At 46.6% G+C, this 26299-nt stretch overlaps 5 protein-coding genes and 2 long non-coding RNA genes across 7 annotated transcripts; 5 read left to right on the forward strand and 2 right to left on the reverse strand.

Annotated features, from left to right (window-relative positions):
* Nucleotides 1-270: 270 nt before the first annotated feature.
* Nucleotides 271-999, forward strand: LOC100823315 (histone H4). The gene has a single exon (XM_003578107.4). The coding sequence runs from the start codon at nt 500-502 to the stop codon at nt 809-811; it is 312 nt and encodes a 103-aa protein (XP_003578155.1). The 5' UTR covers nt 271-499; the 3' UTR covers nt 812-999.
* Nucleotides 1000-4132: 3133 nt separating this feature from the next.
* On the reverse strand, nt 4133-6285 carry LOC100823004 (pectinesterase). The gene is made up of 3 exons (XM_003578106.3): nt 5191-6285; nt 4930-5090; nt 4133-4833 (listed from the first exon to the last, which is right to left on the reverse strand). The coding sequence occupies exons 1-3, from the start codon at nt 6171-6173 to the stop codon at nt 4133-4135; spliced, it is 1845 nt and encodes a 614-aa protein (XP_003578154.1). The 5' UTR covers nt 6174-6285.
* A 2297-nt stretch (nt 6286-8582) lies between these two features.
* Nucleotides 8583-9425, forward strand: LOC106866726 (zinc finger MYM-type protein 5-like). Its single transcript, XM_014902396.1, has 3 exons — nt 8583-9038; nt 9129-9316; nt 9368-9425. Exons 1-3 carry the CDS (start codon nt 8583-8585, stop codon nt 9423-9425), a joined length of 702 nt encoding a protein of 233 aa, XP_014757882.1.
* Nucleotides 9426-11238: 1813 nt separating this feature from the next.
* Nucleotides 11239-12697, forward strand: LOC112268960. Its single transcript, XR_002960556.1, has 2 exons — nt 11239-11609; nt 12180-12697. It is a non-coding gene; the product is annotated as an uncharacterized LOC112268960 (long non-coding RNA).
* A 113-nt stretch (nt 12698-12810) lies between these two features.
* LOC104584681 lies at nt 12811-14562 on the reverse strand. Its single transcript, XR_732574.3, has 3 exons — nt 14218-14562; nt 13945-14047; nt 12811-13210 (listed from the first exon to the last, which is right to left on the reverse strand). It is a non-coding gene; the product is annotated as an uncharacterized LOC104584681 (long non-coding RNA).
* Nucleotides 14563-19275: 4713 nt separating this feature from the next.
* Nucleotides 19276-20350, forward strand: LOC100824128. The gene is made up of 2 exons (XM_003578110.3): nt 19276-19760; nt 19887-20350. Exons 1-2 carry the CDS (start codon nt 19399-19401, stop codon nt 20068-20070), a joined length of 546 nt encoding a protein of 181 aa, XP_003578158.1. The 5' UTR covers nt 19276-19398; the 3' UTR covers nt 20071-20350.
* A 1552-nt stretch (nt 20351-21902) lies between these two features.
* LOC100824435 (alanine aminotransferase 2) lies at nt 21903-26188 on the forward strand. The gene is made up of 15 exons (XM_003578111.4): nt 21903-22120; nt 22249-22299; nt 22673-22723; nt 22816-22881; nt 22964-23025; nt 23256-23334; nt 23504-23608; nt 23707-23817; nt 24143-24280; nt 24519-24593; nt 24854-24974; nt 25082-25236; nt 25353-25427; nt 25571-25774; nt 25884-26188. The coding sequence occupies exons 1-15, from the start codon at nt 22070-22072 to the stop codon at nt 26022-26024; spliced, it is 1485 nt and encodes a 494-aa protein (XP_003578159.1). The 5' UTR covers nt 21903-22069; the 3' UTR covers nt 26025-26188.
* Nucleotides 26189-26299: the final 111 nt, after the last annotated feature.

A 26299-nucleotide genomic window follows, 5' to 3' on the forward strand; every position in this document is an offset into this window, starting at 1 on the left:
ATGCCGGCTGCCTGCACAACGTCGTGAGAAACCATGGGCTCCTCTTGTTGTCAGAAAAGGAGGGGAGCTTTCGTGCGGGACTAGAGACGAGGGAAGGAGACGAGGGTGGGAACGAGGGAAGGAGACGAGCGTGGGAAGGAGATCGATTTCTTTCCTGCGGGATCCAACGGCCGTGACTTCCCAATCGGATGGTCTAGAAGGAGGCCGATTTTCCCCCGAGGCCGCCCGGCCGACGACTAGCGTTTCCCCAAATCCCACCCCACCAATAACAGTCAACCTTTCCCCATCGAACCGTTCACGCCGTCGCTCGCACCCCTCACGCGGATCCGTCCCGAATCCAACGCCTGCCACACCCCACCCTCCCGACGGGCAAATGCTATATAATCTCACGGTACCCACCTCCCAACGATCCCATCAATCCGTGCTTCTTCGAGACAACAAATCTTCCCCAATTCCTTCGTCTTGCACGAGAAACCCAACAGACTAGCTAGAGGCTGAGATGTCTGGGAGAGGCAAGGGCGGGAAGGGGCTGGGCAAGGGCGGCGCGAAGCGGCACAGGAAGGTGCTGCGCGACAACATCCAGGGGATCACGAAGCCGGCGATCCGGCGCCTGGCGCGGCGGGGCGGCGTGAAGCGGATCTCGGGGCTCATCTACGAGGAGACCCGCGGGGTGCTCAAGATCTTCCTGGAGAACGTCATCCGCGACGCCGTCACCTACACCGAGCATGCGCGCCGCAAGACCGTCACCGCCATGGACGTCGTCTACGCGCTCAAGCGCCAGGGCCGCACGCTCTACGGCTTTGGCGGCTAGGCGATAAGCTTCATCAGGGAACTGTAGGGAGTAGTTCGTGGTTTGTCGGTGAACTGGTTGCCATGGTGTTGATGTTCGGAATGTGTAGTTGTGATGTAATCCAATGCTTTTGGGATGAAGAAATTTATTGTGATTCACATGCATCTCTCCCTGAACGTATCAGCATCAATCCAATCCTAATTTCTGCATGTAGTAACCTAATATTTGGACAGATAACCTCTGTTCTAGAGTACTTGCAGTTTTATGACTATTTGATTTATCAAAAAAAATTGAAATTACTCCCTTCGTTCCATAAAGATTGGTATGACTTGAAACTAGTTCTAATTCAAATACGTGCTAATCTTTATGAAACACTCACGTTCTGAATGTTCTGTTCGAGTATAACGCAACTAGCAGGCTAGAAGCTTTTGCTAAATTGTGCCGACAATTCTGAAACTGCTCGTGGCAGTAATGAAACAAGAGTCCGAGATCCACAGCAGAGAAAGTGTATTGCTTCAAGCAAGTGTTGGCTGAAAATCAAAGAGGTTCCACATTATACTACTCGTATTATATGCTGTAGTCATGTGATAATCTTTGATGGCTTTCTGTTTGGACGAAACTGGGTCCAATTTCTTCAGTGTAATTCAGGGTGGCATAAAAAACCGAGGAGAGTACTGCTGAACACACTGGAAAAAGCGAGGTTCATCATTTGATACTACAGTATTAGATAATGCAGATTGCACATCCAAGCAAAGCAATTATCTCTGACTAGAAGATCATAGCGGCTACTCCGTAGCTTCGTTCTATCTGAAATCCTTAGAAATACAAGGCCAACTTGCTGTCTTGTTTAAAGTTTCAATAAAATAAAGACTGTTGATCGCTTGTCAAGAATGTATTTCAAGAGGCTGGTTCCCACGCCTATCCTTGACAACCGGGAATCATGTCGTTCTTATGTTGTGTCCCAAGATAACTCCTCGACGCAGCGAGACGTTGGCGCAACATCAGAAGAAAGTTGCAAGGAGCGTGAAGATTGTGCCTTGCATGGCTTCGGGCTCTTGCCCCCCAAAGCAAAATTTGACAATGAGGTTCGTGACAAGCTTGAGAAGTTGATCCAAGGCCCATTGACAGTGCAATCTATCCAGATGATCCAAGTGCTTGTCAAGAATGTGGAGAAGGTGAAGAAGAAGGATCGAAAAGGGATAGGAAAGGAGTGACCAGAAGTTGGATGATTAGTCATCTTCAGTTGGGATTTTTGTCTAGCCCAACGACGTTGTGTGGTTGGAGGAGACATGTTGGTCTTCACTCAATGGGTTGCGAGCATTTGTTGAGTGTTGTTGTGTTTTTTTGCACGGAAGTGTGTTATTGTTTGAGATAGTGTAACATTGTTTTCTCATTTGGGAGTAGTCCGCATGCCCTCTTATGGGTTTGAGTGGTTCCCATTTCAAAAGTCTGTTTGTTGATGTATGGTTTTCGGTCAGTTTTTCTTCGCAAGCGGGACCAATTCTTCACTTCTTAACGAAATGAAGGAAAACCTGTCCGTTTCGGGAAAAAAAAGGAAGACTGTTGAGCTAGAACAATGCAAGAAGATTAGCCAAAACTCAATCCCAATTATGGGCCGCCGACACACAAACAATTGAACTTAAACCATTTGAGAGAAACGTGCATATACGTTCTTAATCACCATAAACACTCGGTTCATTCATATGGTTTAACCATAGAGCAGGGCACGGTACTAGTACGCCGCCGCAGAAACGGCGACGGGGCAGTGTGGGACGGCAGGAACCACTGGCGAGTGGACAGACACACATGACACATTGGCATGGCATTGCTGCCCAACAGAAGAAAATACTACTAGTAGCAAATCAGGGTTAAGAAGCCACCCCAATATAATTAGTGGCAGCTCCGTAAACTACTGCGGCACCCATTCCATCGCGAATGCCGACTCGAACGCCGCCCGGCCCATCACAGCAGGCCCAGCTCCGGCTTCATCGACCAGGAGCAACATCAGCGCGCCGAGGGTGTCGTAGTAGCAATCGCAAGGGTGGTGGCTTGCGTCCTTGACCGCCACTTGCATCAGCGCCCGGTTCACCGCCTGCAGCGCCTGGGAGAGCGGCGGGCGGTCCGCGCAGACGTACAGCTCCGCCTCCGAGAACCGGACGCACGCCGCGAACGGCGGCGGCGGCTTAGGCTGCCCGCCGTTGTCGACGATGAAAGTTGCGCTCAGGAAGCACGACAGCTGGTGAGCGCGGAGCCGGAGATCCTCGTGGGACGCGCCCAGGAGGGCCCGGACGGCGGACACCGCCGCGGCGTAGGGGATCCAATGGAGCGCGTACGCGGCGCTCACGGCCGTGGCCGGCTCGTAACGGCCGCGAGCGCGGACTGGCGGGGGCTTGACGTCTAAGATCTCAGACTCCTCGACGATGTCGAACTCGGAATCACAGACGAACTCAGGTATTGGCATTGACATTGCTGCCGAGCTAGAGCTGGTCGAGGTGTCTGGTGCAGCGTTGCTTGCGTGGACTGTGGAAATGGAGTGGTAGGCAAGATGCATTCTACTCTCATTTTTGGGGGGGAAGATGTATTCTACTCTGGCCTATTTGTAGCTAACTACAGCATTGCTGCTGGACTCTGCGGTTAATTAACGCGTTCATAACGTCAATTAATTTGTTTCCTCGGGAATGGCCGAACAATGGTGCATCGGGAACCAAAAGGCCCTTGCGTGCTGGTGAGTTCGTCCGCTTCTATTCCAGCGCATCCGGATGTTCCGTTCAGAAATGCATTTACTCGCTTTCAGTCTCCTCCTCACTTTAATTTGATCGATTCGCCCTTGGAAGTTGGAACTCCGCACTGAATTAATTTCAATTTCCTGCACTTTTTTTTTCACGAGTACACAAACAACGCATGCATTCAATCTCTGCCTCTGTCCCTTCGTTCACCGCTTTGAAGGCATCTCGAGGAAGAAACGCTCGATCGAGGCTTTCTGGAGCTGCGACCTGCGGGTGACACGCAGCAGGGGAAAAGCTCAGGTTCGGAGATTCCTATAAATTAATCTGCTATAGACAAAGTTTACTCGTAATTGGGAAAAATACAAGTACAAGTACAAGAAACGTGTATATCAGCCAGTATATACCAACACAAATGCAAACTAGACACACGAGCATGCGCACGCATCGCCAGATTTAAACATGTCTAGCAAACAAGCACGCGCGCATGCTATTCCACTCACATCGTGCACGCACGGTCCCTTCCCCCAATTGCCCTACGGCCTCCTCCTCCGATCCTCTCTATACAGCTTGTTCAGGCGCGCTCGCAATGCCCCCCCCCCCCCCCCCCCGGCCAGCCTTATCCGAAAAAGTCGTACTTGACCGGCGTGCCGGTCGGGTCAATCCACGGCTGGGCGTGCAGGAAGTTCTCCAGGGTGAACTTGGTGGCTTCGTCCTTGCTGAGCGCCTTCTTGTACCCGGGCCAGTTGACGCGCCCCGCCGTGTCAGCTCCGGGCCCTTTGTTGCCGTACTCGGCGTAGAAGAGCGTCTTGAGCCCGAAGTCGCCGGCCCAGGGCATGTACCCGGCCTTGTCGATCAGCGCCGGGATCTCGGACTCCATGATGATGGTGCGCGAGAACTCGCGCCAGGGCCGGCCCAGGTAGTTGCGGATGGGCGGGCGCCCGGGGGCCGTGAGCGGCGGCTCGGCGTTGAGCTCGCACTTCTGGAGCACGAAGCCCGTGGCCTCACGCCCGTCGGCGCGGCCCTGCGCCGTGGCGATGTTCTGCTGGTTGTCCATCGGGCGGCGGAACGTGATGATGCAGTTCTGGAACATGGCCGCCGCGTCGCCGAAGATGAAGTCAATGGTGCCCGTGATGATGCAGTTGCGGTAGAACTGGGTCTGGGAGTGCGCGTAGAGCGTGTCCTGGAACGCGTCCATGCGGCAGTTGAGGAAGATGGACTTGTCCGACTGCACCAGCAGCGCCACCGCCTGGTGCTTCTCCGGGCCCGCCGTGTTCTGGAACGCCATCCCGATCGCCATGAACCCGTCGCCCAGCGCGGCTACAAATAAAAGCAATTAACAATGTTTCGTCGTTTGGACAAAGGCCGGTCGATCGATCGATCGATCCACGACGAGTCAACTCAATTTTTTTTTACCGAAGGTTGCCGTCTTGAAGGTCGTGAGCCCGTCGACGAAGTTCTTCTTGCCGGTGACGATCGATTTCTTGGCACCATCGCCGTACACGGTCACGTTCGCCATCTGCCTGGTGATCACAACGTACTCCTCGTAGACACCCTCCTTCACGTAGATCACGTATCTAGGATAGGAGGCACAAAACAAGCAAAGGCCATACATCACATGAGACGTGTGCGTGTAACGATGCATGTAAGACGGACATGCGCATAGATGGTACACACCTTCCAGCGTAGGTCTTTGGCATGGCAGCGAGTGCCTCGTTGATGGTCTTGAATTTGCCGCTGCCGTCCTTTGCCACCACCACGTTGGGCGTCATGGTGTTCTTGAACCCGCCGCCCTTGAGAACCCTCCGTTCACTGTCGGGGACCCACTCCGGTATGCCGTCGTCCCCGAGGACCGGCTCGCCCTCCTCGGCCAACAGCCGGCGCTTCTCGGGGATCTTGATGCCGGCGAGGAACGTGGAGGCCTGCTCGATGAGCGCCAGCGCGTTGCTGGTGAGCTCCTTCCCTTTGACAAACGAGTCCTTCACCTTGGTCCTGAATTCCCCATCGGGGAACCCGTCGATGCACGTCTCCTGGTGCGCGATCACCGCGCTGAGCCAGACCCGGAGCTGGTACCCTTGCTTGGTGAGGCTGTCCTTGGCGTCCATGCCACTGAGCGTTCGGTTGAGCTCGTCCTTGGCGTACTCGAAGAACTCCTTGCAGTCGGCCACGGCGGCCTTCACGCGCGGGTCGTTGCTCATGATCAGGTCGGCGCGGTCGAACGCCTGCGAGATCGCTTCGCCGATGACCTGCACGGCCGTGCGGACCACGTCCTTGGGCGACGTGGTGCTCGCGTTCGCCGCCTTGCTCAGGCTCTCCTGGCACGTGACCTGGAAGTCTGTCTGCTTGCACAGTATCGTGATTGTCTTGGACACGGCTTTTAGGTCCATCGGCGCTGCAGAGGATTCCTCGTCGTCGTCGCCGCCGGAGCTGGAGCCGGACTTACCCTTTGATGAGGACGAGCCCTTCTTGCTGGATGACCCTTTGCCATCCTTGTCCTTTCCTGACTTCCCGTTGTACACGAAGGCGACGCCACAGACAATGATTATAATGATGATGACGATTCCTCCGGCAATCATGAGGCGCTTCTGCTGCTGCCGCGCCTTCTCGGCACGGCGGCGCTCGGTGAGCGGGCCGAAGTCGCCGAACGCCGACGACGACATGGTCGACCAAGCAGCTGTTTATTTTTTATTTTTTATGCAACCTTTTCTCCTTTATTCACTGCTTCTTTTCCTTTCTCTCACTCTCTGCCTTAGATCAGACATGGCAGAGAGGATCGGAGAAAGGGGGCGGGAGGCATCGGAAAACGAAGGTTTATTTGGGCACCGTGGAATTCCGAGGAAAGAAGGGTCGGGAGACGTTTGTGGAGGCTATATTTGGGGGTTCCTTGTTCCTTGATTAGTACCAATAGCCTCACCATGCAACAATGGCCGCTAACTTGTCTTAATTAGCATGCATTGTTCAGTGTTTACAGCCTATTTTTGTCACGGCAGGAAAGGGGCGGGTCGATCGGTCGATGATTTACTAACATTTGCTTTTGACAATGGGTGAAAGCTAATTCATGAAACTAAAACCACACATATGTGATCATCATGTGTGAGTTTCGTTAGGTGGACCTTTTGTTTTGTCATGATATAGTTAAGCCATAATTTAGTCACTTCAGGAGCGCAGCGTATGAGATTGCCAAATCTATCTATCATATCCACAGACACTGGTTCCACACGTGAGAATTGACATTGACACCTAGACATGACACCCAGGTGTGCAAAACCGAACCGAAAACCGAAAACCGGAAAAAAAAAATAACCGAAACCGAACCGAAATTTCGGTTTTCGGTTTCGGTTCCAGTTCCAAGAAAGCGGAACCGATTCGGATTCGGTTATTTCGGTTAGAAACCGAACGGTTTCGGTTAAACCAAAAAAAACCGAATCAATATAAATGATATGGTGTGCTAGTTAACAGATGTGAAGCATTACCCTAGTGGTCTGTACTGTGCTCGTTGGCTTGTTGGTCATGAGTTCGAGTGCCTCTGCTTGCAATTTTTGTTTCATTTTTCCTGGCCAGTTGGGTCGGATATAGGGCAACATGGGCCATCCTCTTTAGACTATAGTGCAATATGCGCCTCTGAACAAGCCTCTTTAGTCTAGAGCAATATCAGAAGTAAATTGGGCCAGCTAGGCACTGAGACAGTTCAATTTTTTTTGTTTAGGAAGGAAACATGTGTATAAAAAATTATGTGTCGCTCAAAAATTTGCGTCAACTTTGGTTAATTGGGTTATAACCGAAACCGAACCGTATTTTTATACGTAACCGTATTAAACCGAAGTATGCAAACCGTATTAACCGAAAAACCATATAAACCGAACCGAACCGAAAAACCGAATGCACGGGGTGACATGACACATACATGAAATTGCTGAGGTGGCGACACATAGACGAGATTGGCTTGTGACAATGACACCTAGACACGACACGGAGGCCAAATCGCTGAGGTGGCCGCTCAATTGTAGCAATGCATCACTCTATGACCATCTAAATTGGTCACAATTAATTAAACATAATATCGTAAACTGCATTAGTTGTTTTATGACCATTTTGTACGATGGAATTATGACCTTTTTGATCCAAATGGTCGCAAAAATTTAGAGACTGGACCCTTCCGAACACTCCATGACAATTTAGTGTAAAATGGTCATAGATTTATGACCATTTCAAGCATGGTCATTAAGAAAAGGTCATAATGAACACATTTCTTGTAGTTCATGGGTTGCTTGGACTTACAAAAACAAAGTCACTTTTGATAAGTACATGCTTCGGTCTCCTTTTGAAATTGTATTTGCTACCTGCTCGTTTCTCCTCTCTTGGGCAGGTCTTGAGAATCTGGTTGATGTTGAGTTACTCAAGGAGAGAGCCAAATTGCTGGTGGCCAATGCCCAGGACATGATCAACGGTCCCGTTGGATCATGCACGCCTGACTGATGCATGATCCATGTTGCTTGTGATGTATTTGTGCGTATTCTTGGTCTTCTTCCTCGTTAGTTCAAATGATGGACCAATGATTTGGCAATTTGCCTTGCAAGGGGTATGTCTGGAGCCAGGCCCGACCCTGGGGAGGTGCCAGCGGTGCCCACGCACTGGGCCCCCACATTTGGAGGGCCCCCAACATATACTGGTCTAATATATACACTTCTTCAGTTGGGCCGGCCCAGAACAAACTCTAACTCCCGATCAGGACTCTTTGGGCTGATGGACTCCCTCAATACCTCCACGATCGCTTATTCGCTGCTCTTCCCTCAATCGATCTCCCCCAGTCGCTGCTCTCTGCCTTGTTCGCGTGTTCCCGTCACCCCAAGACAAAAACCCTTCGCCTCCCCAACCGATTGCGAGCCCGCCCTTGGCAGTGCCGCCCCTGCTGTGATCGCCAATCGGGGACTGCATCGCCAGGAGATAGCCAGAAAGGTGATCACCAATCCACGCCCATGCATCCAGCTCTGAGCCCTCCCCTCTTTAATTCTTAATTTGTTTTCAATTTGTGATTGTGTGTTTATCTACTATAGTTTAATTTCAGGATTATGTCGTCAAGAATTAGAAAATATCCATCTGACAGTGAGAAAAGGAAAAGGAAGAAACGAGATGAGGATATGATAAAGTCGCTGAAAGGATCCATGGATAAATATTTAAAGAGTAACATGAGCACGCCCGACATAGCAAGAAATCCAGATGAGTGGGCAATAGTTGTTGTGGAAGAGGCCCCTGAAGAGAACAATGTTGACAACAACATGGATGATAACAATGTGAGTGATCATGAGCCTGTATTTAATTCTCCGGAATCTGCTAGTGTTGATGAGGAACCAGTTTTTAGCACTGATATTTATGATCCAATAAATTGGGATAATCTTGATAACAAAGTAAGGGATATGTTAGTGGAGAAGGGGCCTCAAAGAGAAGAAAATTTTGAATATCCATTGGATGCTGATGGAAGACATTTTTCATACATTCATTACTCTGGAAAATTGAGCAATGGAGAGGTACGTGACAGAAAATGGTTAGTTTATTCAAAACTTGGTAAAAACGTGTTTTGTTTTTGCTGTAAGCTTTTCAGTTCTAACCATTGCAAGAATTCATTGGGACGTGATGGTTTTTATGATTGGAGGCATATCAGTGTGAGATTGAAAGAACATGAAGCTAGTGTTGAGCATCTTACCAACATGAAGTCTTGGAATGAGCTGAGAGCTAGATTGAGCAAACATGAAACAATTGACAAAGAGTTACAGCAAGAAATCTCAAAGGAGAAAGAACGCATAAGGCAAGTTTTATTTAGAATAATTGCTATTGTGAAATTTCTTGGTAAACGCAGCTTGGCTTTTAGAGGTTCTAGTGAGCAGCTCTACAATGCCATTAATGGTAATTTTTAGCTTGCATTGAGATGGTCTCAAAATTGATTTGGTAATGCAAGAACACCTTAGGCGTATTGAAAAGAAAGAGATTCATTATCACTACCTTAGCCATAAAATTCAGAATGAGTTGATTTCTCTCATGGCTTCTGACATTAACAATTCTATTATCAAGATCGTTAAAAAAGCAAAGTATTTCTCTGTTATCCTTGATTGCACCCCTGATGTCAGTCACCAGGAACAATTGAGTTTTTTGGTTCGATGTGTCAATATGTTCGATGGCAAAATAAAAACTGGGGAGTTCTTTCTTGGTTTCTTGATACTTCAGGACACATCGGGTGAGGAGATTTTTAATGTACTAGTTGAATCCATCAAGTCTTTTGGCCTTAATATTGATGACATTAGGGGTCAAGGTTATGATAATGGCTCTAATATGGAAGGAAAATACAAGGGGGTGCAAAAGAGGTTGCTTGATAAAAATGGAAGAGCTTTCTATATGCCATGTGCTTGCCATAGTCTGAATCTCACTCTCTATGATATGGCTAAATCTTGTGAAAAGGCTATCACTTTTTTTGGAATTGTGCAGAGGATATATGTCTTATTTTCTGGTTCTACCAAAAGATGGAATGTTTTGCTTGGCCATGTTGAAGGTTTTACTATGAAATCTTTGAGCAATACTCGTTGGGAGAGTCGCATCAAAAGTGTCAAAGCAATTAGATATCAAGCTCTTCAGATAAGGTCAGCTTTGCAGGAGTTACGTGATGATACTACTGCTGAAGCTAAAGATAGAAGTGATGCAAATAATTTATTTGAAGTGCTTGGCAGCTTTCAGTTTATACTCGGCATGGTTATTTGGCATGATATTTTGTTTGCTATAAATACGGTGAGCAAGAAGCTGCAGTCACCATCTATGTGCATTGAGGCTGCCTTACAACAAATAGAAGGTATGAAAAGTTACTTTGCCACCTATAGAAGTGAAGGATTTTCTACTAGTTTGATCACTGCTACAGAAATTGCCTCTGAAATGAGCGTAGAGCCATCATTTCCAGAAAAGTGCATTGCCGTTAGGAAGAAGCACTTTGATGAAAATGACTGCGATGAAGCAATTTTGCAAGCGAGATGGATTTTAAAGTTAATTATTTTTTGGTTATGGTTGATATGGCAATCGGATCATTGACGCGCAGATTTGAAGAACTCCAGTCATTCAAGGATATATTTGGGTTCTTAATGAGTACAGAAAGCTTGAAGTCTTTGGGAGGTTTTGAACTAAGGGATTGTTGCACTAAACTTGCAAAGACTTTCTCTCTACATGGTTCATATGATGTTGAATTAAATGATCTAATTTCTGAGCTAACTGTTATAAAGTCAAGTTTGCCAGATAGGCCAATGTCTGCAATGGAGATTTTTGAGCTTGTGAGAGAAGAAGAATGCTACCCTAATGTTTCTATTGCTTATCGGATCTTATTCACTATGCCTGTCACTGCGGCATCAGCTGAAAGAAGTTTCTCAAAGTTGAAATTGTTAAAGAACTATTTAAGATCGACGATGTCTCAAGAGAGGTTAAATGGTTTGGCAACTTTATGCATTGAGAAGAAATTGGTGGATGAGATCGATACTCACAGCATCATCGACGACTTTGCATCAAGAAATGTTAGAAGAAATTTTCAAGGTAATCTATATAACTTTTTGATATAAACGCAATTTTTTATCCATTGTCAGTTTTTGATGGTTAAATTATATATATACATGGCAAATTCTCCCGTACTCAATACTCCATTCACCCCCAACGGAGTATTGGGGAAGGGCATATCTGACTTTTTTACATTTTTGCATCAGCAAAGAGTAAAAAAAAAGTCTGTATCCCTCAATTTTACCGAACACTCTCCTCCCTCCTCACGGAGCACCGCCGTGCTCAGCTTCTCTCTCCGCGCTGCCGCCGTCCTTGCCCTCCTCCAACGCGCCACCACCGCCTTCCCTGCCAGCGACGCCCTCGCCCTCCTCCAGCGTGCGTCGCCGACCTCGCCGCTGTCATCGCCCTCCTCCAGTGCGCCACCGTCGCCTTCCCTGCCAGCGCCGCCCTCGCCCTCCTCCAGCGCGCAGCGCCGACCTCGCCGCCCTCCTCCCAGCGCACCAAATCCGAGGAAGCTGCCTTCAAAGGAGCATGTTGTTCCCAGTAATTTCTTCATTGATCTCCTCCTTGGCCAGGTAAATACAAGCTTATCATTAGTAATCTTGCTCAGGTGAAGAGAAGTTTGAAGAGTAAAAAATTAGTTAGGAGAGGCACTGAGACCAAATCTTACTTCCAGTTCTGCCTTTTACCGTTGCTAATTTGCAGCCATTTTGATTTAGTTGTTTTGGCTTGCTAGGAAAAAAGATAGACACAAATAGGTGCCCAATATGCAAAACAATTGTCCAAATCTTAGAAGTATTTTATTTTATATCTCTTTATGGTATTTGGGTTTCTAACTCATTATTCATAGTTGTCTTAACTTCATCTTTTCAAGTATATCAGAGTAGAACAACTGAATCTTGATGGTTGATTACAGTGCTACAAAATACGTTTCTAGTTGTACTCTCATCAAGTAATACATGTAATATGCAAAAACTTCCTTGTGTGCTACAATCTGTCATAGTCCTTGCTCCTTTTAGTGTGTCTATTAAGTTTAATGACCAGCACTTATTTGGATAAAGATAAAAGAACTTGTTGCTTATTTGTTTCCGCGTTTCTGTCAATATTTGTTAACTATAGTTCTGAGCTATTCATATAATTGGCAGGTTCTAACACTTTTCTCCAGTTAGTGATCAGAGCTGACAAAACACTAATTCCATCAAGTGTTGGCATGTCCATACCTCTTGCTCCAGTGTTTCAAAATCCAAGGCCATGCTGGCATAAGAGAGCCGGGCGGCAGCGACCCATGTCTGGTTCTAGGCTATGGATACGCCACACATGCAACCTACGGTTCACATCTGTGCGTCGTCTTCTCGGCAAATGATTGGCACATAAGTCAATGTTTTTGGTCGTGTGCATCGACCGATGCAGAGGCCAAGAGTTCATCCTGATTTCCGAAAAAAAGTCAATGTATTTTTCTTCTTAACCACTGAACTTTGTAATGTGATCTCCATTTAGTTTGATGTGTAGCAGTTGATTTTGTGAAGATGAAGCTGTCGCTGTGAGTTTGAGTTGTTGCTTAGATGAATTTGATTTGAAGTTTGGAGACGAGAATCGTGTAGCATTTCTTGAATGTCAAAACTATTTGATGATAATATGAAGTTTTACTTGCCATTTCCCTGCATATATTTGTTGATTGCAAGTACTGGCCTTTGGGGCATGAATAGAGAGAGCTTTCTTTTAACAACTGATGTATCTATACATCACCAACTTAGTGTATATTTATTTGAAAACTAGTTGCAGCAAGCTTACAAACAATTAATTCCTTTGCCATGTTCATCCATCTCAAGAACGGACTTACATGAATTAAAGAAAAAACTGAAACTTCTGATCTTGTAAGAACGATGAAAATATACGAAATTTGATACCAAAAATGTCGTTGAACCATTTACAATTAGAAGGGTACGCTGAAAGATTAACTCCTCGCTTTCGTGATCTGGCATGTGCTAATCTTGCCTAGAGCTACCGCCTCATCAAAAGAGCACCTTCAGCACTTGTAGAACCAAAGTAAACATTTACATGAGCTCGCTACGTTGCCAGCTTGAAAATTTACTTCGTGGAGAGCCTCTGTGCAGGTGCGTCAGAAGACATTTAAACAAGTCGATCAATCTGGCAGACTAAAGGAAGCATGGATCACCTGAAATTACACGGACATATTAGCAACTAGAGGTCGAAGTCTGAGACGTTAAATACAACTGATGGTATGAATGACATTAGTCAGTTGTGACTATACTGCAAAAGTTTCAATCAAATATCTAATATAATGATAAGGACACTTCAAGAAGCCAAAGAATCAGCTCGCATACCATTGCAACCATTTCTTCACTCTGAATAAATGATTGCTAGATGCCGCAAGTATCACGGGATTCATCAAAACTATGCAAGCTGTTAGAATAAATCTTGTGCTTGACTGATCATACATAGATTGATCACTATTCTCAATATTCCATATCATATACATTTCAGATCTTAAGTCTAATGGTTGAAAGATGATCTCCCTGATCTCACTTGAAGTAGATTGCACAGAACACACTCATAAGGTGGCAGATGGAATTGCTTTTTCTGAAGCATTGCTTTGGTGTTTACCATGTATTGCAGTCAAGAGATCATCTTCATACAACATACTTAAAGGGTCATTTAGTCTATCAACCAGACAAAAATGACTTTATGTAAGACAGTTTGCAGAATATGCAACCTCTTATAACTACCTGTTAGGGTGTGTAGTATTTGTATCGTAATTTTTTATATAAAAATACTTCTACTAACATAGTAGAGCGTTGTGTTCTACTAAAATGAGGGTTCACGAAGTTAATGTATCCTCCAGGGTAACACAACTCGTACATGTATTCAGTAGTTAAGCAAGAAGCTTACCAAAAGCAAATGCCAATATACCCAAATAATACTGAAAATGATCAGAATCAGAATGCTGAAACTCCTTGAAATGTTCTTGCCTGCTTTGCAAATGGACAAATTTCTGAAAAAAAAGAAGATATTTCAAAAGTACCCAATGTAAACCAGGAAGAGTACGTTAGGTCCTGATGGTAAGAAAGGGAAGGCCGCGGCGTGGACTGGGACGAGGAGGCTGGCACGAACGCGTGGGAGGAGGAGGAGGAGGGGGGGGGGGGGGGGGTGGTACGAGGGTACCTCGGAATAGGACAGCTGCGGCTTGATCGCGATGGGAATGAAGGCGGTGGCGCAGTCTAGATGGGGTTAGGGCGGCGGCTCAGTCGCGGTGGGGATGAAAGCGGCGACGCAGTCTAGATGGGGTTAGGGCGGCGGCTTAGTCACGGTGGGGATGAAAGCGGCGACGCAGGATGGGAGGAGGACGGGTGCTGAATGCCTGCGAAGAGGACAGCGGCGGAGGGAGCTCTGAGAGGTGGTCTGAGGCGGCGACGGCCGGTCGTGCGAAAGCTCGAACGCATCGACAGCCGACGGGGGAGAAGGGGGAAACTAGAAAACTGTTCGGGATTTTTTTTCTGATCGTTGTTGAATTAACGTTTTTGATCTTGTTTCTGAATACTCCATCCTGAGACTCCTCGTCTCCCAATTGGAGTATTAGAGAGTATCAACTAATCTGAATTCTTGGATCTAAAAAATGAACGGTTCAAATTAATTTTAGAGTACCGTAGAAGAACTCATATACATACATTAGTTATTATTATTAAATATTATTAAGAGCCTCATGGAGCCCGAAGTCTTGATTTCGTACCGGACTCCCGAAATCTCAGGACCGGGCCTGTCTGGAGCCGCAAAATATGTGAGGTTAATCAAGTGCGTGGACTCTAATTCTGCAATTCCGTCAACAAATACTTGGAGGAAAATCATCACAGATACAAAGGGAAAAACTCTGATCGAGCCTTTTGCTATCGAAAATCTTAAATAGTGTTTTTTATTTCGCCATACTGTACTTTCTCATCGATAATGCCAGATCGTTGTTTAAAAAACTGTTAGCGAGCGTGAGTACAATTCGATTCCCATCAGATATCCATTCTAAACTCTAGCATTCCTGTTCAGAGCTCATCAGCTCTGTTAATCCCGGTTGCCATGCATCAGCGCAGCTGGCAGATTCTCGTGAGCTGCATACCGGCCGTCATACTCCATGGTAGGTGGCATGTCGCAAAGCTTGACGCACCTATCATTCCGACTTCCGAGGCGGGCAGCAGCCGTACGTGTTTGTGTGGTGCCGGCCGGTAGCTGGAGTGTGACCGTGGAGCATATATCGGTTCAGCTACGCGGCTACTGCACTTTGATCGGAGAACAGCACCATACCACTACTCTTCTTCATGTTGTGCTAGCTGCCAGCTTCCCTCTCCTTGTGTTCGTGCTTTACCAAGGAGCTTGCTATCTACTCCGAGGTAAGTTCAGAGTAGGTGTTCCCCGCAAAAAATAAGTTCAGAGTAGCGGTGATAATTTTTGGGTGAGGATCGGACCGTCGTCTGAGGGGAAGAAGGGCAATTATTTGACCAACAGTTGGGTTCGTATAGCTGTGCAGTAGAAGGCACGTTGCGTGGAATGAAGTGCCAGCTTGATTGGGATTTAGGATCAGCTAGCCCTGCCAAACAGTAACGATGAAAACCTATGGTTCCTAAATACTTGTCGTGATTTTAGTACAACTTTGCACTAAAACCACGACAAGTATCCAGTAACAGCGGGAGTAGTAGAGATCGAGGAGCTCTCAGGACTCCAGGCTAAGAACTCGTTAACCGTCCTAATCCAAGTCGTCATCGGTGTTGTGAGCTCAAGAGACAGGCAGTCCTTGGAATTAACATTGCCATTCAGCACCGAAGAATCTGCTAACTCGATCGGTTAATCACAGCTAGGCAGCACGCTGCTCTTAACTTCTGAAGATTGAGCTGAAAGCAAAAGGCTACTGCTGCTGCTGCTACGTACTCGTCTAGCTACTCCTACGATCGAGCTCCTGTGACGGGAGGAGGACGAGTAGATCTGCCAGCTTTTGTGCCGCAACACTACCACTCTACGGCTTATAAACTATTGCTCCAAGTCTGCATCGTCCAGTTGTAAGTGCAAGAGCGGTGAAGCATTTCCGCGTTTAGCCAAAAAAAAGATGGAAGAGATTCGCGCCTGCTTTTGCAATTTTGGCTATTCATTATCTAGAGTTTTCTTAAAAAAACTCCAGACGTTGAACACAGACGCTAACTTTGTACCGAACCAGAAATTCTGTAGCTGGGAGGGGAACGTCTCCGGTGCCTTTTTCACCCGACTCTCTTCCTCCATTCCTACTGTTCTTTAAGAACATCTCTAGCAGATCCGATCCGAAGAACATTTTCGGTTTTGGGGCCAAAAATGGATCGAACAAATACCGAATAACGGGTGGTTCAATTACATCAAAATCCACAATCCGGACACATATATACCACGCCGCAAGGGTATTTAGTAGTGCGAACTCTCTGTTGCAGCCTCCGACGCGAAAAAAAAAACCTACCGGCGATTCCCCTCCTCCTCCTCCACCATCGGTGAGCCATTCCTGCCGCCACCGAGCACAACAAATATTGCCGGTCAATTGCTCCGAGCATTTCGCTGGCCGCCGCGGTTGCCAGACAACTTCCCCGTGCCGGCGGCCAGGAAAATCCTAGACGTCGATGTTTTTTGTCTGGTCCTATCTCCTATGTTAGGAGAGTCTCCAAGGGGATTAGTAGCCAAGAGTTGTCCCAGTGTTAGTTCTAAATCCCACAGTTCTTGACTGCGTACCTAACGGGTCTTCGGATGTCGAGACAAGAGTTCGAAGGAGCTCTAGGCTCGGTCCTCAGCCTTGAACCAGACAGGTCTTTCCGAGTTCTAGGCTCTCTCTTGAATTTTATTCCATGGTGGAGGTAGCAAATGAGGTATATACGACCCATGAAGTGTTTTTATATGCTACAGACTTATGACAAAAGACCTTTGCTGTCAAAGTGCGAGCAAGAGAGAGAATATAAGATGGTTCATGAATTTTATGTTGGACCAAATGGCGGAGGAGTGAGTCCATGTATCTCACCCTGTGCAAAACCGAACCGAGAACCGAAAACCGGAAAAAAAATTACCCGAAACTGAACCGAAATTTCGGTTTTCCTGGTTTTCGGTTTCGGTTTCGGTTCCAGTTTCAAAAATGTATAACCGTTTGGATTCCGGTTTTTGCGGTTTAAACCGAACGGTTTTCGGTTAAACCGAACAAAACCGAAACTATTTAAACAGGAAGATGCATTAGCTATCGAATGTGCTGTAGTAGCCTATTGGTATGTACCAAACGTGTGGTGCAAAGGGTCCAGGGTTTGATTCCTTGCTGCCCCTGATTTTGTTTATTTTTTTCTCACCAATTGGGCCTCTATGGGCCGATTTTGAGCACGCATTGACTTCCAATATGCACTTTTGGGCCAGTTCTGAGCGCCTTGGAGCGTAATCAGGAGTGGAATCAGAATAACTACGTCGATCCAAATTAGTAGGTGCTTTTGTTTTGAAACATGGTTATAAAATTTATGTGTTGCTCAAAAATTCGCGTCAACTTTGGTTAATTTGGTTATAACCGAAACCGAACCGAAACTAAATGGTTATAACCGAAACCGAACCGTATATTTATACATAACCGTATTAACTGAAGTATACAAACCGTATTAACCGAAAACCGTATTAACCGAACCGAACCGAAAAACCGAACGCACACCCTGACATGTATCCATGGTGGACCATTTACGCATCCCTCCCTCATTTGGCTCCTTTTCTCTTAACTAAGATTTCTTCTTTTCTCATATTTCTCATGTTCTTTCTCTCTACTTGACCATAAAACACAAGGTTTCTTCTTCGGTAACCCATCCTCTACCAAACTCAAACACAAGAACGAGTCAAATTGCACCACAACCCTTCGATAAGGAGGGCATGCATGATGGTCAATTCAATTTTTTTAGATGAACTTGATGCAGAATTAACCAGGCTATGAGGATGTTGGAGGTGGAAGGTGCAGCAACGCGCTGCAAGAAAGGGCGGCGACATGTTGCGAGAGCGCTGTAGGGAGGCGGTGGTGCGGCTGAGAGAAGGGAGCCGGCGACAAGACACGGAGGGCGGCGGCGCGCTGGAGGAGAGAGCGACGGCGTGGTGAGGGTGTCTCTGGAGATGGGAGGCAGCGGCACCGCTAGGAGGAGGACGACGGTGGCGCAAGCAATGGGTTCAGGGATGGGAAAACTGGGAGATGAGAAAAATCTGATTTTTTTTTGTTTTAATTTTCTTACCAGCATGAAAAGTCTATAATATCTATTTGGCGGATTCTACGGTACCCAATACTCTCTTGGACTAGATGGAGTATTAGAGAAGGGCGTCATGGACTTTTCACAATTAGTAAAAATTAAAACAAAAAATACCCAGGGCCGCCGCCGTCCTCGCCCACGTTGGCCGCCACCAGCACACGCGCCTCCCCGCGCCGGCAGGGCCGCCGTCGTCCACGCCCCCGCCGGCCACCACCGAGCACACGCGGCCACGAGCCTCCCCGCGCCGGCCGCCACCAAGCACCACGCGGTAGGCGTGGCCGCCGCCGCCCTCGCTCACCGCCCCCCCCCCCCCCCCCGCCCGCACACGCTCCTCCCCGCGCCGGCAGGGCTGCCGCCGTCCTCGCCCGTGCCGACGGCCACCGAGCACACGCGGCCATGCGCCTCGCGGGGCCGCCGCCGTCCTCGCCCACGCCGGCCGCCCCCCGCACACGCTCCTCCCAGTTGCGGTTGCCGTTTTTCTCCCCGTTACATTTTTACCCTCGTTTTCTTAATACTCCGTTTGTTCTGACAGGATACTCCATGGATCTAAATTGGAGTATTTAGAAGTAGTAACTAATCCGTGCACTTGGATCAAGAAAAAGAAACGGTCTAAATTAATTTCGGGGTACTGTAGAATAGCTCATCTATTTAAGTTTTGGAAAGAGATGTAGCGAAACACCTCTTCAAAGGTAGCGCATCTTCAGTGCTCCCAAATCAACACATCGTGATCACCTCACTTGGCCCCACTTTTAGAGGTTCTCCTCCTCGCATGGGTGATTTGTTAAAACAAGCATTAGAGTAAAAGTGGTAGTTTTTCCTACCCCTGTTTAGGTTTTTTTTTTTGAAAGAAATCTATAAGGAAGACCCGTACGATATAAATAAGAACTTGAATTCATATCCGTGAGTACTTGAAATTAGGTGGTGAAATTGTACACCCGTTCTCCAACCAAGTGAGCCAGGCTCACTCCCTCCGTTTAGTGGACACCAGACGTCTTTAAATACCCATCACTCCTCTCCACCCTCACCTCTCACCACGACACAAACGCCTTCAGACTGAAGTGGTCAGCTCCTCGGTCGACTCCTCCATCCCACCATGCTCCCAAGGATCCAGAGAAGCATCTTCCATCTCGGGGAGGAGGGTGGTCATGGCCACCGCGGTGCTGAGCATCATGGACATGTAGAGAACATTACTCATATCCATCATCAGCACCTTGGGGGGGAACAAAACTACGACCGCCGCCGGCTCGTCCGGCGAGGGCGAGACGCCACCGACGCCGTTGTGGGGCTACAAATCCTCGTCCAGCACCAGTACACGCAGCCGTGCCACATCGTCCTCAAGCCGATGGTCAGCTGGCCGCCGGCGCGCCACCGCCGCCATCCTCGCAGCTTCTCGAGGGCCTGCTGCTTCCTGTGCAGGAGGGTGCTCAGCCCTACCAAAGACGTGTACATGTACAGGTACACGATAAACATACTCACAGTCTCACACTTGTTAGCTGAAACACCAAGCTAGGCAAGGCAACATCGGAATTAAAGCTTCGTGGTCACTGGTGCAAGTCTGATTTTGGTTTGTCATTGCTGCAGGGGAGATCAGGGGTTTTGCAGCGAGGAGTGCCGGCGGCAGCAGATCTTGGCAGATGAGGCGAGGGAGAACGAGGCCATGGCCTGGAAGGATCGCCGAGGCCTGCCGCACCATCGTCGCCATCACCACGGGCCACGGCCGTCCACGGCGTCGGTCCGCGGCGCACGATTACTGGCGGTGGCCTAATTAACTAGATACCTTGGAGTGAACAAAACGATGGAGAGTCCATGCATGATGCTGAGAAGTTGCGAGTAATTCAGGTTCAAACTAAAGGGAAATATATGCATAATTGCATATGTGGTGAGGTGAAGTTGAGATGTTAAAGCAGCCGGTTTAATTTAACAAAGGCTCCTGACATCCTATTAGGCTGTTGTGAGCGGGCATCCAGTTGCTTACAAAACGTGTAGTCTATATGTGATTTGGTTCATAATCTGGTTGAGTGATTCTGGACACAAGTACTCATGAATCTCGAGGTGCCATAATTTGATGCCAAAGGGGAGCGATGGGACGAGAGAATAATGCTGTGGCATCTAGCTACTTGGTGGGGAACACAAATGGCACCACAATGGAATCTTCTGTAGTGTTAGAAAACGACTAACAAAATGAGAAGCAGCCAGAACATGATATATATCTACAAAGAGGGGAACAACCTAAAAGATAGCGACTCCTTCATTTTGTTGTGTCGTCTGCCATGACAGGTTTTAGAATATAATTTCTCACAAGTACATACGTCCAGTGATTTACAAATCCCAACTTTATTTCTCTTAGAAAAATACATCCCACCTGATTAAAAAGCCAAGATAAAGGAGGTGCAGAAGTTAGTTAAGTGCATTCTGCATGATCTTCTATCTCTCGGTCCACTCCCGTTCGGGAAAGCAACTAGGCCAGGATCAATTATCTGAAACTCTCTTTGTGGGCTTCGCACATATTCCGAATACCCCCCTGCATTTACAAAAGAAGCTCTCCTATTGGAGGGTTTCTACAGGTTAATGGCAGAAAAGAGCGACCATATCTGTTCCCATAGTGCCGTGTGAATAATATCCAGATAGTTTTTTAATGTGTGAATAATATCTAGATAGATTTCTTAATGTTTTCTCGGGATATCTAGATAGTCCACGTAGATGCAGTGTGCCAGTGTCTCTCTGAATTGCATATTTAATCAGGGAACTTTTATGTATGAACATCTTCCTGCCAACCAGCAGAATGATGTCACAAAAGATCAGAGGCAGCACTGAACTTGGTTAAATTAGTTATTAGTCTGACAATCTCTTACTAAGACTATACATTTGAAAGAGCTGTTACAGTTCGTCATTGATTTTTGTCTCCAAACTATCACACTGAACAAATAATTACCTGAAGTCTGAACTACCCGAAGTCAATGTGGCAATTCAGACATGTTTTGGCTCAACAGGAGATATACAGGCTTTGAGGACATATTGCAGACACGAAAACTCCAAAAATACCAAAGAAAAGAGGTTTTTGTTAACGGGATCATAGTCTAATCAGCAGAAGTTTCTGAAGAGAAGGGTTCAACTATCATGTTCAAGGATCAGTGCAATACAATCTTTTACTCAAAGATATACTAGTTCAGGGAAAGGGTACTCTGAAGGTTTCTATGTGCACACTGCACAGGCACAACAGTCCTGCACATGAGCAGGAGAGAACGAACGTAAGATACAACTGCTAGATCAAAAGACCAATTCTAGCCAGTTCGATAGTTCAGGCACGAAAATGAGAGAGTGGCGATAGCCTTCGTTCGTGAACCTATTGTTTCCGAAAGGATCCCGTGATTTAATTCTCAAAGCAAAACAAAGCAAAGGGCACGAAGGCTCCAAGTACAGACTACAGAGCCGCGGGGCACGGTGCCAGGAGGACCCTTTGGCGGATCGGATTGACACCAACCGAACAGTGCCTGCAGAACCGGAGGCCCGAACGCGCGGCAGAGCGGGGCGCGGGCGTGCTTACACGACGCCCCGAGGGACCAGACTACGAGCCTTGTTCCCACACGGGACGTGGCGCCCGCGTTCTGCCATGCGCCCACCGCGACCGCTTAAAACTCTAAAGCCCTCTCCCCTCCTTCACCCGTCCACATGATCCCGCGCTCGCTCTTGCCCATCACCAGCAGCTAGCCGGAGCCTCCTATCTCCGGCCCTTTCCCGGCCAGCGTCCGTCCTCGCGCGCCGCCATGTCGTACAACAAGACCGCGTCCATCACCGTGGAGACCATAAACCCCAAGGTACGTGCGTGCCGTGACGTGCCGGACGCCTAGCTCGTGATCCAATCCAAGTGCTTTCTTTACATGAAACTAGCTTAATCCTTTGGAGTGATGTATACGCGTGCTGGGTTTTTTTTTCTTCCTCGAAGGTGAAGACTATCAACTACGAGCTCCGTGGGGAGATCGCTAGGCACGCAGAGGTAAACCAATGCTGCCTTTCTTTCTTTCTACCTGTGCTCACCGGCCCCCCGCTGTTCACGAACCAAGCAAGCATCTAGATCAGTGTATGCATATGTCGTCGTTAGCGATGTGGACAAATTAGTAATTGCGTGCACCGGTAATTAATAGCCTTCCCAGTAATTAGCGCAAAAAGGAAAGGATTACCGTGAATTAAAACTAGCTAGGTCCTGAACGGCTGAATGCTAGGTTCTGTTTAAGGAGTTCATCCAGCTTTGATCTTAGGCACCATATGCTTCCATGCATGACATTCCTGGCCCGTAAATCTGCAAAAACACTGGGTTAATTAAGAGTGTAAAAGTTATCTCCTTGTTTGCCGGTTTTTGTGTCATCCAGATGTTGCAGGAGGAGATTGAGAAAAATCCAGGCTCTCGTCCTTTCCCAGAGGTGCGTGCTTAGCCTTGTGCCATGCAAGTGTCGTGTCAGTGTGTGTGATGGTAATCCTGGACACCCTTTTTTGATAAGCTGCTTTCTAGCAGATACTGTACTGCAATCTTGGGAACCCCCAGGCTCTTGGCCAGCGACCGATATCTTTCTTTCGCGAGGTTAAAATTCATACACACTCCAAATTTTAACTTGGGAATAAATACGAGATTGCTATCTCATGTCTAAAATGACTGTCTTCAGGTTCTTTCTCTGTGCGATAATCCAACACTCCTGCACCGAGATGAAGCTCGTACATTGTTCAGGTTCGACTAAACAGCCGAAGTCTGTTTAATATACACTCTTGCAGTTACACAGAAATACACCAAGCGAGCATATCATAATCAGAAGAAAAACAGAACAAAAGTGTAGTGAATCTTTATGGCATATAAATGCATTTGTTTTCGATTCTAGCAGGAAAAATTATCTGGGATTATCTTCTTCAGTACTTGGTTGATTGAAAATTGACCAATACTGTTTCAATCTAATGTTACAGTCCATGTGCCATAAATAGAGCGCGGAGGATTATCGAGTCAATGCCTGGCAGGGACACTGGTTCATATACTGACAGTCAGGTATTGGATTGGATTACATGCTCGAGTGGTGCAATGTTTGAACTAGTGCACCACATTATTCAGAAGTAACCACTTGCCAGGATCACTATGCTTGGTTCCATTTTATGCTTTCCGACAGTGACATATTTTTTCCTATCATACACTGTCGTGATTTTTCTAACATGGTCAGGGCATCAGAAGTTTTCGTGAAGCAGTTGCAAACGGCATTGCTGCGAGAGATGGTTTTCCATCAAGGCCAGAAGAAATTTTTCTTACAGACGGAGCGAGTTCAGCAGTAATACTCTGCAGTCCAGAGCTCCATCACATATGCACATGATACTTGGTCTATCGGATATCCTAAACTGGGCTGCCTTTTGTTTTTCTTCCTTTCAGATTAATTTGACTATGCAGCTGCTCATTAGGTCCGATGAAGATGCCATTTTATGCCCTTTACCTGAATGTCCTTTATACTCTTCTTCCATAATACTCCATGGTGGAACGATGGTATGGTCCTAGATTTGTATAATGATCGAGAAACATTGGCAATTTTTCAGAGCTATTTATTTTATGGGAGTGTTTATTTCTCAGTTGACTTAGAAATAGTTATTTCTCAGTCAACGATCATAGCCATCCGATCAAGATTTTCTTATCCTTTGTACTTGTGTGGATCTTGCACGAATCTTAGTGATTGGATCAAACGGTTATTAGCATTGACTTAGAAATAGTTATTTCTCAGTCGCCTAAGAAATAGCAAAACCGTTATTTTATTTCTTCTATTTTTTCGGCAGCTCGTTTTATTACATGACCAAGTTACTAGATGGATTTCTAGGTACCATATAATCTTAGTGAGGATGGTGATTGGGGCCTTGAGATTTTCGAAGTAAAGAGGTGTTTGGAGGAGGCCCGTATATCCGGTTTGACTGTTCGAGCTATGGTGATCATAAATCCTGCAAATCCTACTGGGCAGGTATGCAAACAGATATTTATGTATCTCATAACACCATGTGCATGAACCGGAAAACAAAAAATATTTATCAAAAAGGTTTCACCGCAGTCCTAAAAAAAGGTTTCCCCTCAATTCCGAAAAAAGAAGAAGTAAACTCAGGATCCAAGTCATATGTTCAAGACGATCCTATATTCCAGATAAGAATGCCATGGGGCAATCACCAATGTTTCATGTTCAACATTTGCAAGCTCTGTTGTAGGTTCTGTCTATGGCCAACCAGGAGGAGATAGTGGAATTTTGTCGGAAAGAAGGTTTGGTTCTACTTGCAGATGAGGTTTGCCCTAGCTCAATTGCGATGTAGTATGTTTGTTTTATCATTTACATTCATTGGGTCAGCTAGAAAGCAAGCTCAGTTATTGTTATTGTTGTTCTTTTTAGAATGAATTCCATTTTTTACCCCGTAATTTTCGTTTTTGATGCAAATTACCCAATTTAGTGAAATTTCCTAAAAAAAATACCCCATTTAGTGAAACCTTTGCCACTTTTATATAAGGAAGTTCATCCTTCCAGATTAATTATCAAAATATGTTACAGGTATACCAAGACAATGTCTATGTGGAGGATAAGAAGTTCAATTCTTTCAAGAAAGTTGCCAGATCACTTGGATACGACAAGAATGACATATCTATTGTATCATTTCATTCGGCCTCGATGGGTAAGTCTTGGTACACCAGAAACATAGTTCACATTCTCTAGAAAATAAACCTTAAGAGCACAACTTCCGAGTGTATCGGTTATTCTCTCATCATCTGAACTTAGCAGGGTACTATGGAGAATGTGGTAGGAGGGGAGGCTACATGGAGATATGTGGTTTTGGTGAAGATGTGCTGGGTGAGATTTACAAGGTGGCTTCTGTGACCCTTTGCCCCAACATTGGTGGCCAAATTCTTACTAGCCTTGTTATGGATCCACCTAAGGTTCGTTCTGACTTTCTTGTGTTCATTAAAATTCTTTCTTCGTTGGCACAAAGAAGCAACAAGAAAAGATGAAGAAAGCAAAAAAAAATATATGAAGTTCATCTTGATATTTTCAGCTAGGGGATGAATCTTTTGAGACTTTCCTAGCTGAAAAGGACAACATCCATTCATCTTTAGTCAAGCGCGCCAAGGTAATCGACCCTCCTTACAGATATGCATATCCATCATCTTTCTTCTTGCTCCATCAGAGGAAGGATGAAACTGCTGAAAAATCAATTTTGGGTACACGTTGAAATTGAAGCATGGTATGGCATCGCCTTGCCGTTCTTTGCAGACCTTGGAGGATGCATTCAACAGCCTGGAGAGCATGACCTGCAACAGGATAGAAGGCGCAATGTACCTCTTCCCACGGATCCAGCTCCCTTCAGCAGCGATCAAAGCCGCCAATGCCGAGGGTGTTTCCCCGGACACATTCTACGCGTGCCGCCTCCTAGACGCCACCGGGATCCTCGTCGTCCCCGGTTCTGCATTCCACCAAGTAAGTCTTTGTTTTATCAGGAAGGAAAGGCTTGTGATCTCAAGTCATTTCTCTGCGCATGGTAGGGTTGCCTGACTTTTGGCCTTTGATCTTTCTTGTTACCAACAAGGTCTCCGGGCGCGACAGGGCCTCCGGGACATGTCATATCCGGTGCACCGTCCTGCCCAGCGAGGAAAAGATCAAGGCGATGATCCCGCGGCTCAGGGACTTCCATGAGTCCTTCATGGACGAGTTCCGCGACCGATCCTGATCCAGTCCTTCCCGATGCAGATATGTGCACCACAGCTCTAAACTCTGGCCATGGTGTTTGCTTCCCTGTAATTTAAGCTCGTTGTGTTGTAATAAATCAAACTTTTTTACTCAGCCAACACTCTGTACCAAACTGGTACTCGGTATATGGTTTCGTGCTCTCTAGATGCTCTTGTTCTTTTTTTTTTTTTTGAGACTGATGCTCTTGTTCTAAAGCCATTCTTAGCAAACAAAAACCTGAGGCAGAGAGCTAATTAATGAATGTTTTTATCATGG

This window comes from Brachypodium distachyon, chromosome 4 (genome assembly GCF_000005505.3).
Source record: "Brachypodium distachyon strain Bd21 chromosome 4, Brachypodium_distachyon_v3.0, whole genome shotgun sequence".
In the NCBI taxonomy this organism is placed as follows: domain Eukaryota; kingdom Viridiplantae; phylum Streptophyta; class Magnoliopsida; order Poales; family Poaceae; genus Brachypodium; species Brachypodium distachyon.